Source organism: Solanum tuberosum, unplaced genomic scaffold (assembly GCF_000226075.1).
Source record: "Solanum tuberosum cultivar DM 1-3 516 R44 unplaced genomic scaffold, SolTub_3.0 scf00274, whole genome shotgun sequence".
Taxonomy (NCBI): domain Eukaryota; kingdom Viridiplantae; phylum Streptophyta; class Magnoliopsida; order Solanales; family Solanaceae; genus Solanum; species Solanum tuberosum.
Window position 1 is genome coordinate 337,962 of NW_006239198.1, and position 16,633 is coordinate 354,594.

A 16,633-nucleotide genomic window follows, 5' to 3' on the forward strand; every position below is an offset into this window, starting at 1 on the left:
CCGCCCCCCACACACACACACACCCAGAAAAAAACTATGATCACTTGTGTCGTTTCATTTGCTTTGTTAATAGAGTTTGTAAGAACCTCAATATTGAATTGTTTTAGCAGTTTGTATAGCTATAAACTTGATTTCAGTCTTAAAATGCTGATTGTATTCATTCTTTTACTGCAAAATTTGAATAACTATTTACAGTATTTGCATGCCCTGAATTTAACATCAATACGGGATACCTGGACAGGAAAGGGTCCGGAGAAATAACCGCAGCTGGTGGGAGGGGATGGGGTGGAGGCGGTGGTGGAAGGATCTCATTGAACTGTAACAGCAGACAAGAAGATGTAAAAGTTACTGTGCATGGTTTGTGTTGATCATACTTGTTTTTGACACATTTTATTGATTGCAATATTTTACGACTTGCTAAGCTTTTCAGTCTTCGTTTGGGTAAATGGGTTCTCTATTTGATGCACACTCTGTAGTCTTATGTTGCTTTTTCCTACTTATTTGAAAATGATTCACTCTTTCCAAATGAAAAGTAGTGGGTAAAGAAAGGGAACTGCATGCATGGTGTATAAATTAGTTGGATCCTTCAAATGCATTCATATGGATAAGCAGACCTGCTTCAGTATTTCCTCCCTCGATACGTGTGGAGCTGAGTGAACTAGTTCCTCAAAATACCTTGACAACAACCCAGCCCTCTGACCTATTAATCTTGAGGGTAGCTCAAGTAGAACTGTCGGAATTCCTAAATTGTCTAAGTTGTTTAGAAAATTAACACTCTTTTGATTCAATACTCTACAATGGAATTGTTACTTTGTATTTTTATTTTAGTCAACAAGCTTAACCTCATTTGAAAACTTTCATATGTTATCTTTGGCTTCCATGTCTTTCAAATTGAACTGAATTTTTTCATGGGGGTTAAAAGGCCAAAATTCTTACCTTTGTAAGGAAAAGTTGGTTGCTTGCCAAATTCAGACAGAACTTTATCATTCGGGATGGAAGGAATAAACGTGAAACCGTTCCCGTCACACTGCTAGTGGGTTTTATGTAATATCAAGAGTGAGACGCGTAGCAAAGCCCAATGGAAGTGAGAAAACAACTCTCTTTGTTTTTGCCCTCAGGGTTTTGGTCTAGTGGTGCGGATTTGGGTTTGAACCTTGCTGCAGACAAAAACTTGGTATTTAAATGGAGATGAGTAGAGGGGTGGGCGCATTGCCCACATAGTTTACTCCCCGCCATGTTTTTACTCACAGAATGTATATTTGTACGAGATGAATACAAATTTTACTTTGCTTGAGTACCTAAGATGATTTCCAGATAGAGTTGTCACTTGTCCGTTGTCCACACATAAAATAACGGAAGAGTGTAAACATCATTCAAACACGGTCTTCAAAAAGGCTGAACGGATGTCATCTCTCACCCCTATGTTAATCTGATCTTGAATCTGTGGTCTAGGTGTGACAGAATTTTTATGTTTATTGGAGGAAAAGTGATATTATTCTGACTGAAGTATAAAGTTGCCCTAGTCCAAGTGTTTAATGCCTAGCTAGATAATCTTTATTTGGTCTTTTGGCAGGTGGTCGGAGTATCGGTTGTCCTCAGAATGCTGGGGCAGCAGGTACTTTCTATGATGCATATGTACTGAGTTTACGGGTAGACAATGACAATATAACAACAGAAACAGAAACCCCTCTGCTGGATTTTTCAACTTCCCCACTCTGGACTAATGTTTATGTTGAGAACAATGCTAAAGTTTTAGTGCCTCTACTTTGGTCACGAGTTCAGGTCTGTATCTTCTTTTTTCCAAGATTATATATTGTTTGTGTTTGTTGGTGAAGATCTGGACTCAAATTATCAAGATCTCTCGTCTGTTGACTTCCAGAGTCATGTCATTCTTGCTAAACCACTAGTTACAAGTGTTCTAATTTTCAAATTAGTGATGGTTTTTCTTTTGGTTAACAAATCATTCATTCTGTTCATAATTTCTTTATAAAGGTGAGGGGCCAAATTAGTCTACTTTATGGAAGCAGCATTGTCTTCGGGTTGTCTAATTTCCCAGTTTCGGAATTTGAGCTTGTAGCAGAGGAACTTCTGATGAGTGATTCTATAATAAAGGTAAAATTTCATTTGAGGATCTCTTATTGCTCTCTAAAATATCTACTTGCCCTTTCCAGCATGGACCATTGTCTATTCCAACATTTTAAAACATTTTCTCAGTAATCACTGGCTAGTAAGTTGTTGGACCAGATTTGTAACCTCACCTATTTAAATGCTAATAGTCTATTTCTTTTCTTGAACATGTCTCAAAACATATTATGGAAATAGTTAAATCTCCTACTATCTTCTGTTACAAAATTGCATTCTGAATATATCTTGTTGAGATACACAAGCAGTATTAACTGTACTCTCACCGCTCCTAATACAAAAACCGCATTGAAGGTTTCTGGTGCACTTAGAGTATCTGTGAAGATGTTACTAATGTTGCAATCCCAAATCCAAGTTGATGGTGGAGGAAACACAGTTGTTACTACATCTGTCCTTGAAGTCAGGAATCTCGCTGTTCTGAAGGTAATCATTAAAAGTTTACCTGATACATCGATACTGGTTTAGTTAAATTCCTGGTAAATTAACTTCTGTAGTACTTCTTTTGCAGGGAAAGTCTGTTATTAGTTCAAATGCAAACTTGGCTTTATATGGTCAGGGACTCCTAAAGTTGACTGGTCATGGTGATTCAATCATAGGCCAGAGGCTTTCCTTGTCACTATTCTATAACATTACGGTAAGATGTTGATATATATATATATTATTTTGATAACGGGGGTGTCAGGGTCTTCCGGATAATATGCCTATCAATTCCACCTAGTACCTGCTACATCCTACTAGAACAAAAACTGGATCGTATGCCTATCAAGGTTTAGGCAAATGAACAGGCTATAAATTTGAATTAAACCATGCTACTTTTGAACTTTGGTCAAACCTTGTCTATATAAATGTGCTTGCGTCACTAATTGGATGCTCGCTCTTCTCAGTTTATGCAATACACAATTAGACCCTCTGGAAATATTGGAGGTCTTTTACCACATCACTTTTTATAGTAGTGTATAAGGAACAAACCTTGTGATATTTGTAAGGTTTGTTTAATTGGTAAATATCACATGCTAGTTTGAATTTGGATTGTTCAATGGATTTTAATTCTTGAAACTGCACCAAAGATGTATCTTACTAGTTCATGAAGCGGGATGATAGGATACCAGGGTTCAATTGTAGCAGAAGCAAAAGAGCGCTAGGTGACCAGATTTTAGTGCTTAGAGTTACCAGATACCTATGCTGGTGGGATATTTAGTTATCACCTAGTGGAATAATCTCGGTGCACCTGAGCTATCCTAACACCACTGATTTCAATTTTATTTTTTTAAAATATTGTTGAAGCTTTTGAACCATGTATCAGGTATTACTTTCCTTTTGTATGACATAGCTTGACTAGGCATTAATATTAAGAAGCTAATGGGGCATGCATATTGAGTATATTGATAGCGGTACAGGAAATTCTTAAAGCTGTTAAAATTGTCGGTTTGATAGGGAAGACAAGGAACATGATTTAAAAATTTGGTTCCTTAAAACTTTGGAGTGTTTTGTAGAAAATTTGTCATGTGTCGCCTAGGATTTTCGAAAATGGGAATGTCGCATGAATTGTGAGGTGATGAGTACTAGGTTCGCAAGAAGTATAGTTGTCAGAACGGGTTCCAAATGGACAATTTGTGAATTAAATCTTTTTCTTTAGGGACATAACAAGAGAAAAACAGTGTAGCCACAAAGAAACAGTTAGGTATTGGCGTGTAGCAACCAACACTACTAAAGGTAATAATGAAAAATAAACTCAAAATCTTAGATAAATTTAATCCATCTCAAAGATTGATATCAGCATCATCTCGCCCATGACCAACTCAGGATATAATGAATAACGTGACCCAAGAAAATTCTGAACCACACGAGTTGTGAATATATACGAGTATTACGAGTATCTCTGGATACATATGGGTTATAAGTTATATATTGGATTCACACAATGTATAGATATATTAATAATATGTGTGCTTTGAACTGCTTGTGTTGAATCATTTAATGAAGTACCTATAGAGTACTGTCATACGTCTATTTTCGAATATCCAAAATGAATGGGAACATATATAGGACGGACGAGCGGAAAGCTTAATGTAAATACTGATGTATGATTCTATTGGAGAAGACTAAGAACCTAATGACAGCTTAATATAAATCTGTTACCAATGCAGATTTATCGATTGCTTATTGTTTCCTTTTAAATTTGCTCTTTCTTCATTTGCAATAATTGAGAGGGGGTCAAAGATGAGAATGAGATTTGGAGCTTGTTGAAACTTACCATCGTGGTTGACTTTGTGCAGTTTCCTCTACCAATTGAACTTAAGTATGAGATAGCAAGTGCTTGTTTTCCCCAATGTTTTCCTTGGATTTGATCGTCTTTTCACTGTTGTTATTTCCCATTAAGCTCTGAAGGGTTTCTTATACTTACTGCGTAATTCTTTTGTGAACTTTCCATCGTTAGGTTGGCCCAGGATCTCTACTTCAAGCCCCCTTGGATGACCATAGAAGTAGAAGCAAGTATGGTGTCTTACTTCCTTTGTTGTTTGATATACTATCCAATTTAGTGTTACTATTTCGTTTATGCCATTTTTAACCTCCTTGGCTCCAAATAGGGTGACTGAATCTCTGTGCGACAGCACAATCTGTCCAATGGATCTGATTACTCCACCTGATGATTGCCATGTGAATTACACGCTGTCCTTTTCTCTACAAGTAAGATAAACCTATCTTATACTTTGTATACTACCAATAATGTGTGTGTGACTTAGATTCTTATTATACATTTAAATTTATCTAAAAAATGGACATATTAAAGCAAAAAAGCTCAATTTTTCTTCACTGTATGTACTATATTTTCCTCCTTTTCTTGCATGATTGAGTTAAAATCCACAGATAGAAGAAATATTGGAGAGATGATCATGAATTAAAAGGTAGGCCTATGTGATGAAACATAATCATCAAGAGGATTCACACATCCTTTACTTGTTTAAAAATATATCTTCTGCTTCACCTATCTCAATACTTCATAATTTGTTGTTCTGGTAAATCACACAGTTTTCATCTTTTACTCTGTTTGATAAAGCTAACGATGGTTACTTGGGACAGATGCCCTATTACTTGAGATTAACTGTTCATTTTCTTGTCTTACGTCAATACTTAGGATAATAGAAAATGGCCAACTGAATATCAGTGATGCTCTCACACCAAATTTTGCCTCTTATTAAATCAACGTACATGTTGCTTGAGACTAATTTTTTGTTTCCTTGTCTGCTAATGGCAGATTTGTCGAGTGGAAGACATTATTGTCACAGGCATAATTAGGGGTAGCATTATCCATGTTCACAGAGCCAGAACTGTCATTGTGGACTATGATGGTGCCATAACAGCCTCTGAATTAGGTCACGACTTTTGCCAGTGATTTTTCATTACGTTGCTGTCCTTTTTCTTGGGTTCTGATTATTTTGACCCTGCTCCTCCGCTGAGACAGAGAGCAGGAGAGAGGTTTCTAAAACGTCTCAGCTGATGGTGTAATTTCAGGTTGCAGTAAAGGTGTTGGCATGGGAAACTACTCAAATGGAGCAGGTGGTGGCGCCGGACATGGAGGAAGAGGTGGTTCAGGATTTTTCAATGGGAGGCTGAGTGAAGGTGGTCAAAGATATGGCAGAGCTGATCTTCCCTGCGAGTTGGGCAGTGGGAGTGAAGGTCCAGGCCAGTCCAATGGACCTGTTATTGGAGGCGGAATAATTGGTAAAATATTTTACTTAGTTATTATGCTTGAATCTGTTCACCTTTTTGTGCTTGTTATCATATGTTTTATGGTGGCTGGTAAATTAGCACACATTCCTCTTCATTTCTTTCCATCTAATTAACAAATTCCTTTTCGTTTATTTTTTCTTAGTTTTTGAACTACTAGTTTGCTGCTTATCTGCTAGGACATGTGCTGTGTCAGTGGAATTACGTTGCTTAGATTCTGTACTTCAGGGTTTCTGTTTAAAATTTTCTGGTTGTAAGTGGTATTGGTGGGGATTAGGTTAGTAATATCAGTACTCTATTGGAAAACCCCAATGTGGTGGAATGCATCAAATATCTGGTTGATATCGATAACTAAAATAGAATGCAAGGAGAACTCTTCTACTTGTCGTTTCCTCTTCAACCAAAAAATAAGTTGTTTGCGTACTAGTTTGATTGGAACTTGAAGTTCTTTTCTTATTGAATACGGGCTTCCATATTTATTACGATTATGTGTGGTGTGATCGGTGTTGGCTGATTATGGTGATTCTATGGAATTCATCTCGATATCATACTAATAACTTGGGGCTCTTAATAGCAAAACAATGTTGTTTAGTTCCAGTGTTAATCCTTCTTGGACTGTCACCCGAAGAATGGGTTCCAAATAATATATTTAAACGTCTAATTACTTTCTATTCTAATTTTGTATTGCTACTTCAAATAAAACAGCATTTGCTGAATTTGCTGTCTCCCACATTTCGTCTCAATCAGTTTTAGTTGGGTAAGATAAAGTATGTAGAAAAAAGAAAAAAAAACGTATGTAGACTTATGATCCCAACTATAGATTAGAACGAAAGGAAGGGTAAGAATGTGTAATCCTCTAGTAGAAGAGTAATTAGTATTTCAGCTTGCTACCCTATATCAAGTTCATGCGTAAGCTGGTCGATACTCGGTGGAATCACATGCGTTTAGCACAATTTTCTCTAGTAAGCCCTGCATACTCACTTATATAATGTTTCCAAGTGTATGTTTTCTGTTTGAATAGTTTGTTAATGCAGACTGACAAAGAGGTCATAATGTACAAATGTGTACGAAGTTCTCAGAATTGACTCAGATGCGTATGGTTTGATATTCACATACTTACTTTTTGACTGCGACACTTTTTCATGGTTGCCAGTGTTGGGATCCAGCCAGTGGCCCCTTCTGAGACTTGATGTCTACGGATCTATGAGGGCTGATGGTCAAAGTTGCCGTACCCCAAGCAAAAACAGCAATGGTACTCTTGCTGGCGGCATTGGTGGTGGCTCTGGAGGAACAATTCTACTTTTTCTTCAATTTCTTGGTCTTTTGAACAACTCAGCTATATCAGTTGTTGGAGGATGTGGTGGCCCACTGGGTGGAGGTGGCGGTGGGGGTGGCAGAGTTCATTTTCATTGGTCTAAGATACACATGGGTGAGCAGTATATCTCCCCTGCAACTGTAAATGGCAGCATTTACTATAGGTAGGTTGGGTTCATGATACTTGTGCATTTTACCTGATGTTCATTTTCTTTGCTTTTCTTGTTTCTTCCTACTATGCTTTTACACTATCTAGAGGTTTTGGTTAGAAATTCATTTCAAATTTTGTTTGCACTTTCTCCTTGAGATGCTGTATTTCGGTTGTGCTTTTGCTTAACTATGCTTCTTTTTTTGAAATTGGTGACATCTTATGTTTAACTTTTACTAGTCTTCCTCTTCAGGAGTCGGACTTCACAAATTTCATTAAGATTCTCATGTTGCAACCAATAAAAACTATGCTTCAATCTCAAGCAAGTTTAGGTCGATTATATGAACCTCCATTGACCACGCTGCTCCATTTAATCTTACCATATTGTACAGCAACAATAATGTACCAGAAGTTCTGGTCATCAAAAAAAATGTACCAGAAGTTCTACGGGATCCTAATCTCAGATAGGACTAAAAGACTCTAGAAAACAAAAGACCTAGAGTAAATGTACTAACGTGACTAAAACTTAGTCAACTAATAAGTATCACACATATAGATCTTTTTTTCATTGTGCCCTTTTTGTGCTAGTCTGCGCAGATTCCAAGAAATTGTAGGTCTCTTTGAGACAATTTCCTTTCGTGTAATCTTTAGATCTACCTCGTTCCTTTCTTAACACCATCATTCGCCATGATTTCACACACATATAGTGCATCTGGAGGTCGATGCAGGACATGACCAAACCATCTCAAGCACCTTCTCTCATGTTATCTCTATGTGCTACTTGCACCTTCTGTTCAATGTGGAAATTTTTGACCACACATCCATCTTAGCATGCACATATTAGCAACACTCATCTTGTAGATATGTGACTTCAGCGGCCCAATTCTCATTCCCATATGGTATTGCTAGTCTTATAATTGTTCTGAGCTTACCTTTCGATTGGGTAGATATTCTTCTATCACATAATATCCAAGTAGCACTTCTCCATTTCGACCATCCTATCTTGATATCATGTGTAACATTTTTCATCTATCAACTGCATCTTTATTTAATTCCCATCTCCCCAACTAGCAAATATGAGTTACTCATATTGTCTTGACTCTTGAGGCCCGGCCTATCTATTAAGAAGAAAAATACAGATGTCGCTTGCGATCCGCTTCCATCAAGTAAAGTGCTTTCATGTCCTAGTTTCCCTTCCCTTATTGGCATTTGGCACCATACGTAAGAAGTGGCCTTCCAAGTATAACCTTTATGATATGACATGCATTTTCAATGATCATCAGTTTCTCAATAAGTTGAATCTCTTGGTGCAAGCAATGTCATAAAAAGGCATCGCTTTGTTGCTTAAGTGCTTAAGAGAATTATGTGTGTTCAAACAATGACGCACAAAGTGATCCTAACAAAGATGGTTGATTTTTTGAATCTCTAACTTCTAAGTAGTTGATTAGTATCAATATTATTTTAATTGCAATTTGATTAATACAATACTAAATTCACATTTGTTAAGTACTTTATCTTTTCGTAACTTGTGCGCTTCACTTTACAGAAGCATGTGTTTTACTACTCGTTTTTTGCTTCAAGCCCCTTGGACTATGTCACTTTTTTGCACTTTTCACTTGTAGCAACACTCTGCTTGGTTTCTTGAATAGAGGCCAAGAGGAAAAGGAAGTCTTGCAAACCTGCATCTCTCTTTAGTTCCTAGCCTATTTTAGTCAACTAGCCCATCTTCTAGATACTAGCTGTATATGCTAAGTGATCTTCATTATAGTAATACTGGATTAGCAACTTCAGAGGAGAAGGAAGGACATCTTTAAGCCAATTGTGTTTAGTGCAAAAGTTAGATCTGGTTCAGATTGGATTGCATCGAGTCCAGAGAGGATGAAAAACAAAATATGGCATGTTTCTCTTAATCTTAAAGGTGGAAGATATTTAATAGTACCCGGTGATAGGTTTTTCTAGATGTCCTGTTTAACTAAATGCGATTTCCTGCTCCAATACAGATTATTCTTCAATTTTGCTCCAATACTGATTATTCTTCAATTTTTTAACTGGTCCCTTTTATATGTTATGATCTACATCAAAAAGAAAAAAAGGTTATGATGTTGTATTATGTTATGTTTGCGAATGTTTGTCTCAGTAAATAGTACTTTGTCACTGAACTAGTTTATTTCTCAATTTATTACAGTGGAGGTACAGGGGACGGTGGTGGTCTTCGTGGAGAGGAAGGCACAATAACCGGAAGGAAGTGTCCCAAGGGCTTGTATGGTACTTTCTGTGCGGTAATTTTTCATGCTACACTGTTTCGTTATTGCATTTTATCCTATGTTTTTAATTAGTACCTTATACCCTATCTGTTGCTTACTATTAATTTCTTATCTTAAGAAATTCATTAATCGGTAGCTGAACCAAGTGATGCATTGTGGCACTTACCCTATTATATTTCACCCACCATTGTTGGATTAGCAATATAAACATTGTTCCTGATCTGATAGACAGTAGTTTAGTGTTTAAAAAAGATTAGACAGTGAATCACAAAGCTTGTATCACTCATGATCTAGAAGAGCTTGACCATAAATTTATCGTCTTCTCTTAAGTTCAGGTGAATGACTAATGAGGCCAATGAAAAACGCAATGGCACATGATTGTTATCAAAATTGAAGATAACTGTCTGTTAACTGTGCTACATGTTGTACCCTAGCAAAAGTTTAATAAAGTTCTATACAATCTATAGAAGTCAAGGCAAAATAAAAAGAGAGATTGAAGCAAGTGGTGGAGAAGCTAGTTAATGAACTCTGAGAGATTGTAATTCTTTTGAAACACACTGGGTGATTTTAGGTCTTTGTTCTCTTCCAACATCTTCAAGCATCATAGTATAGCACCTACGGGCTGATACCTCTGGAGGTCTATGTAGGACAGAGCCAACTCATCTTACGCTTAATGCTAATACCCTCCTATTTTATCCTCTAGGCTCTGTGTGCTACTTGTACCTTCTGTGTGATGTCATTTCTGATCCTGTCTAATCTGATATGGCTTTGCATCTATCTTAACATCTGAAGTTCTAGGACATTCATATTGTAGTTGAGCCTAACATAGCAGGTCTCAAAATCGTTTATAACACTTACCTTTCACTTTGGTTGATCTCTTCCTACCACACAACACTCTTCCATTTCAGCCATCCTATTAATTCTAGTGTTATATCTTCATATATCATACCATTCTCCTTTAGGCATTACAATTGTGTCTGGTCTCACTTCAACTTCATTCTTGTAATGCATACAACTCTTGTTGCTTTTTATCCTAAAACCTTTTTGTAGAGTACTTCTCGATAGTTCTGCTAGTTTCATTGACACAATATCACATGCAATCGCACACACCAAGAGAACTCATCTTGTACAGTTTCAGTTAGCTCATCCATAACTAAGGTAAGCAAGTATGATTTCAAGGTATATATCCCTAGCGTAAACCTATGGTGATGGAAGTTTATAAAGGGAGGAGGAAGGATCTCCACATTCATTGACCTAGAAAACATACGAGGAGGAAGAATCCATTTCTCTCTATTAGGACCTGTTTCATTCTAATATTGTACCTTAGTGCTTTTCTACCCTTCTATCGGAATTCGTGTTGCAATTTATTGAGTGGGGACCATATGCTTTTTAAGAATTGTGGTTTTGGTAGTTTTTTTTTTTTTTTTCAAATTGATTGTTCCTTAAGGCAAGCCCCTTATAGCAAGTTCTTTCTTAACTTTCGATTTGCTTCTTTGAAACATTATTGTTGACACTGAGGATTTCTCTCAATAAATTTTGAAACTGAAATTGTTGAGAGAAATCCTCAGTGTCAACAATTCCTTAAGAGTGTTATTAGCAAGCTGTTGTCTTAATATGGCCTTTTGCTATTATTCATTTGGTTAATTTGATAATCTCTATCATATTAAATTGAATCAGGAATGCCCTGTTGGAACATACAAAGATGCTGAAGGATCAGAGACTTCCCTGTGTATTCCCTGCTCCATTGAGCTCCTTCCTAGACGTGCTTATTTCATTCATAGGCGAGGTAATGGCCAGTTTTGAATGATAACTCTATGAGATGTTGCTTACTTTCTCAAATTTTTTGAGAGTGTGTTGTACCAGAAGTCAATTATTGCCTCAACTGCTGCTGCAGGAGGAGTAACTGAATCACCTTGCCCCTACAAATGTGTCACTGATAAGTATAGGATGCCAAACTGCTATACACCTTTGGAGGAGCTCATATACACATTTGGAGGTCCCTGGCCGTTTTCCCTGTTGTCGTCGTGCATTGTTGTGCTGCTGGCCCTTTTATTAAGTACTTTGCGAATCAAACTAGTAGGATCAGGGAGTTCTTATAACACTTCAAATTCAATGGACCATCACAGTCGTCACCATTCACCTCATCTCCTTTCATTGTCTGAGGTATAAAACTCTTGAGATTTTGTATGCTCTTTTATCTTTTTTGTGAATTAATCAAGATCTGTTTGTTTCACTTAGTAATTTCTTCTTCATCATCATCTGCTAAGATTCAACATTTTTTTCTAATTTTAAGGTTCGAGGTACTAGAGCAGACGAAACTCAGAGCCATGTCCACAGGATGTATTTTATGGGCCCCAATACCTTTCGCGAACCCTGGCATCTTCCTTACTCACCTCCTGATGCCATTATCGAGATTGTGTAAGAATTATATATACTCCTATTAGGCTGTATTCCCATGATAAACATGGTTTTGGTATTCATCAATGATCAGTCGACATACTTAGTATCTCTTCAGCAGATGCATACATTTCTTGTAAGATGAACTTTCTGCTGAAGTTCTGAGAGTGGCTTGACCTATCGCAAACCATATCCATTAGGGATTACTCAATAGCTTCCAGTCACTAACTTCAGCATTTCTTTTATGACATGGAATTGCAGGTATGAAGATGCTTTTAACAGATTTATAGATAATATTAATTCAGTTGCAGCATATGATTGGTGGGAGGGTTCAGTACATAGCATACTCTCTGTCCTTGCATATCCTTGCGCTTGGTCTTGGAAACAGTGGAGGAGGAGAAGAAAAGTTAATCGCCTTCAGGAGTATGTGAAGTCCGAGTATGATCATTCTTGCTTACGGTCCTGCCGTTCACGTGCTTTATACAAAGGAATGAAGGTTTGTGTAGTAACTTTATTTCTGTAATAGTCCTTATTGTGATTGTGTCAAGTTCGATGTGGCGGTTATTGGTTTTCTTTGCATTCTCTCTAGGAGTGTTTTCTCATGTTCTTCAATTCTCTATGTGAATAATTACATTCTTACTGAGTTGCATTGCTACTTGTGCTTGGACAAAATCCAAACATTATGTATCTAGGTGATGAGTCCCTCAGCACTCTAAATTTTAAAAATGAATTGAAGGAACAGGGCGGTGTGGGAGAGCATAATGGATGTGTACATAGATTTGGATGCATTCATTTGTTTGTGCCTTTTAACCTCCATCATGCCAATAGTTTACAGGAAATATGTTGTACTACCTCTGTCCACTTTTAATTGTCATAGTTTCCTTTTTTAGAGTCAAATAATAAAAACTTTGACTAATATTTTACGATTTATTTTTTCATCATATTGATATGCAAAAAATCGCAATTATAGTACTTTTCATATAGTTTTTGAATATCTAATTTTTTTGTGACAAATAAAAGTGGCTAGAGGGAGTATAACTTAGTGTGTCTAATTCAGATAATCAAATTTTTCGAAGAACTTAGCATGAAATGAAGATCTTTTGACAATACGTCCTCCCACTTTGGTGGTCAGGGTTCGCATTTTAGCTGCAAATACTGTTTCTTGATTTAACGAGTGTATTGCAGGTTGGAGCAACACCAGACTTGATGGTTTCTTATATCGATTTTTTCCTAGGAGGTGATGAGAAACGTTTAGACATAGTAGCAAGTATACAGAAGAGATTTCCCATGTGCATTATCTTCGGTGGGGATGGAAGTTACATGTCACCATATTATCTTCATAGTGACATGTCATTGACAAATCTCCTTGCTCAGGTCTGACATTCTTGCCCTTTGATTTTGTATATTAGCAATTGCCACAACCTGGTGTGTTGATCATTAAAGGGGAAAGATCTTATTTGTTTCCAGCATGTGCCTTCAACTGTCTGGAATCGCCTGGTAGCTGGTTTAAATGCCCAGTTAAGAACTGTGAGGCATGGGTCAATCCGCTCTACACTCCTTCCTGTCTTGAATTGGATTAAAAGTCATGGAAACCCCCAGCTTGAGTTTCATGGTGTTAAGATTGAGCTTGGGTGGTTTCAAGCAACCGCTAGCGGGTACTACCAATTGGGTATTTTGGTGCTGGCTGGTGATCATTCTTTCTATGATCTTACACAAGCTGAAAACTCGGAAAGCTGTGATGACTGCTCTAGGTAGTCTTGATTAAACTTTGCATATTGTTCTTTTTTCGCCCATTCTTTTTTGAATTTTTGTGTTCCACCTTAAACTTTCATGATAGAAGTCTTATCTTAACTTTGACCATATATGTTATCTGTGTGGTGCATATGGCATGGTATTGCTGATTATAAATGCTAGACTCTTTCCAGTATCGTTCTTACAGATTCCAAAAGCATTAAAATGAAAAACTGATTTCTGTCATAACATCCTTGATTGTAGGTTATCTTACAGGAAGGTTCCAAAAATAGTACGAAGGAATCTTAAGCAGCCTCAAGAAAGCCAGCAATGTGTGAGCCATGCAGTATCCCGCAAAAAGATCACTGGTGGAATGAATGGTGGTCTCATAAATGATATTACTGTGCAATCCCTTGATTTTAGAAGGGATTACCTCTTCCCATGTTCTTTGCTATTGCACAATACCCGCCCAGTTGGTCGTCAGGTACTGTGTAGCTACTCAATTTGAGAATTTGATTTTATCATAATCTAATTTTTCGTCTTACTATGTGTTTCAGGACACTGTACAGCTGCTGATCACTATCTTACTATTGGCAGATCTATTTGTTACCCTTCTTACTTTAGTTTTGTTCTATTGGGTATCCCTTGGGGCTTTTCTAGCTGTACTGCTTATCCTCCCTTTATCTTTGCTTTCGCCTTTCCCGGCTGGCCTGAATGCCTTGTTCAGCAAAGGTCCGAAAAGAGCTACTCTTGCTCGAGTTTATGCACTGTGGAACGCTACATCTTTATCCAATATTGTAAGTTTCTCTACGGGTGCATTACATTTTGCATGCTTCATTAGTAAATTTAGCATGGATAGACGTCATCCTAATCCAACTTGAGATGTCATATAATGATACTTATTTAATGACGTGATAATGTCATTCTACAATAGAACTCTGTTCTAAAATTTTTGGCTATAGTAAACTCTGGGTGAGCAAAACTGTAGAAAGGTTACTTCAAACAACACATCTTTCAAACTCTGGGTGGGCAAAACACTGAAAAGTCTTGTGAAGGAACATGTGAAAAATGAAGTGAAAGTTTATGAAGGCAGTCCGATTTTAGAATTTTATAAAGTCGTTGAATCAAGAATGTAGTAGGTTCAAGTGTCTTTTTAAAAAACAGGTCTTGCTTTAATGGGGTAATTACGTATTTTCTCTTTATTTTTCTCTATAATTGATGAAAATAAATTAGGTCTTGAACTTATTGTACTTGTTTCAAAGAATCTTCTTTTGGCTTCATACAGGCTGTTGCTTTTATCTGCGGTGCAATCCACTATGGAGTTGCTGCATTGAAGCCCCCAGATGATGAAAGCAGTTGGGTTACGAAAAGGTGAGATTATCAGTATTCCTACATCCAAAGTGTGTCTCGGCCCCTAACCTCATAGAGGCTGTAGAGGAATAGTGGTAGAAAAATACAGCTGAAATCGATTACTCACTTGTCAATCAATCAACTCAAACTGAATCCAAAACTTGTGAGCAATTTATATTTAAACGTTTGAATTGTTTGTATTGTCAGGGAAGATGACAAATGGTGGCTTTTTCCTACGATTCTGCTGCTATTTAAGTCTGTTCAAGCTCGATTTGTTGATTGGCATGTAGCAAACTTAGAAGTTCAAGATTTTTCTCTATTCAGTCCAGATCCTGATACATTTTGGGCGTACGAAGCTGTTTCTTGACATGAAGATCTTTGGATATAGGATGGAGAAATTGTGCAAATTTTTGGAGTGGCACTTGGAATTTCGACCTGTATATATATGTCCAGATCAGTATAAAAGCATTGGTATACATGTGCAGTTTTCTTTGATGTAATTAGTGTTTTGAGGAGAACATGATAGGGGTTTAGAAAGAGGTTTATTTTCATTAGATGGTTTTTCCTTGTAAAGGGAATGTATAGATGATTTAAATTATTTTTGAGAGAACATAGATGGAATAGGAGCAAGTATTTCTCTTCTTTATTTAAGTTGCTACTGGAAATATTGTGAAATGTGATGCAATTCTGTTCTCTTATTTCTGCTTGTTAATTGTGGAACAAATCTGTTGCAATTTCTTCAGTACTTCTGTTTTATCCTTTTTGAATTTGCTTTGATATGTGTTATTTGAGCCAAGGATCTTTCGGAAACAGTCTCTCTACTTCCATGAGGGTAGGGATAAGGTCTGTGAACACTCTATCCTCTTTAGACCTCAGACCTGGGTATGTTGATCTCTAGATGTCAAACACAACCCAACCAAGATTGACAAAAAAATTGAAGTATATATCATAGCAATCACGCTTAAAGTATATAACAAAGTGTTAGCTTTCAACAATATGGGTTTTGGAAATCTTAAAACTCATAGGTTCCCAATTTTAAAGCAAATGACGGATCAACTTTTGGTAACTATAAAAAAAATTGATTACATTTGTCGTGGCCTTAAAGAATGACTCCTTCACCCCGTACGTTAATTAAAGATGTTCACTTTTTTTTTTATAGAGCAATCAATTTAAATAACATACTATGAAGGAGTTGGTTGGAGGACTGTACACGAGGATCTAGCATTGAAGTTATGAGTTTGACAAAATTTAGTAACTTTGATCCAAACCTTATGTTGTATTATGAAATTCACTTAATATAGTTGATGATGTATTTAAAAATTCAGAACTCATAAACTTAAAACTGTTTATCGCTTGTGCACTACAAATTTGGAGAAGTTACTATAAGGCATAAGAGGGTATCCCGAACAGACAAGTAACAATTATTCAAATTAAATTTGCAGCATTAAAGTATCAACAAATCAGAGTGGCGCAGCGGAAGCGTGGTGGGCCCATAACCCACAGGTCCCAGGATCGAAACCTGGCTCTGATAATTTTTGGTCATTTTTTTTGGGCTTTT

General features: G+C 36.9%; 1 protein-coding gene and 1 non-coding gene across 3 annotated transcripts in view; both read left to right on the top strand.

Annotated features, from left to right (window-relative positions):
• LOC102581233 (uncharacterized) overlaps nucleotides 1–15,811 on the top strand; it is a 22,016-nt gene extending 6,205 nt beyond the window's left edge. For both annotated transcript variants that reach the window (XM_006358550.2, XM_006358549.2), the window contains exons 3-23: nucleotides 242–357; nucleotides 1,574–1,782; nucleotides 1,993–2,112; nucleotides 2,437–2,565; nucleotides 2,651–2,776; nucleotides 4,580–4,635; nucleotides 4,731–4,830; nucleotides 5,399–5,516; nucleotides 5,656–5,865; nucleotides 7,025–7,349; nucleotides 9,519–9,612; nucleotides 11,275–11,383; nucleotides 11,492–11,760; nucleotides 11,891–12,015; nucleotides 12,256–12,490; nucleotides 13,180–13,368; nucleotides 13,462–13,745; nucleotides 13,990–14,209; nucleotides 14,283–14,522; nucleotides 15,011–15,096; nucleotides 15,283–15,811. In XM_006358550.2, the coding sequence (XP_006358612.1) occupies nucleotides 242–357; nucleotides 1,574–1,782; nucleotides 1,993–2,112; nucleotides 2,437–2,565; nucleotides 2,651–2,776; nucleotides 4,580–4,635; nucleotides 4,731–4,830; nucleotides 5,399–5,516; nucleotides 5,656–5,865; nucleotides 7,025–7,349; nucleotides 9,519–9,612; nucleotides 11,275–11,383; nucleotides 11,492–11,760; nucleotides 11,891–12,015; nucleotides 12,256–12,490; nucleotides 13,180–13,368; nucleotides 13,462–13,745; nucleotides 13,990–14,209; nucleotides 14,283–14,522; nucleotides 15,011–15,096; nucleotides 15,283–15,442 (3,520 nt within the window). In that variant the 3' untranslated portion in view covers nucleotides 15,443–15,811. The remainder of the gene's footprint in view (nucleotides 1–241; nucleotides 358–1,573; nucleotides 1,783–1,992; nucleotides 2,113–2,436; nucleotides 2,566–2,650; nucleotides 2,777–4,579; nucleotides 4,636–4,730; nucleotides 4,831–5,398; nucleotides 5,517–5,655; nucleotides 5,866–7,024; nucleotides 7,350–9,518; nucleotides 9,613–11,274; nucleotides 11,384–11,491; nucleotides 11,761–11,890; nucleotides 12,016–12,255; nucleotides 12,491–13,179; nucleotides 13,369–13,461; nucleotides 13,746–13,989; nucleotides 14,210–14,282; nucleotides 14,523–15,010; nucleotides 15,097–15,282) is intronic.
• Nucleotides 15,812–16,534: 723 nt separating this feature from the next.
• Nucleotides 16,535–16,606, top strand: TRNAM-CAU (transfer RNA methionine (anticodon CAU)). The gene has a single exon. It is a non-coding gene; the product is annotated as a tRNA-Met (tRNA).
• The last annotated feature ends 27 nt before the right edge of the window (nucleotides 16,607–16,633 follow it).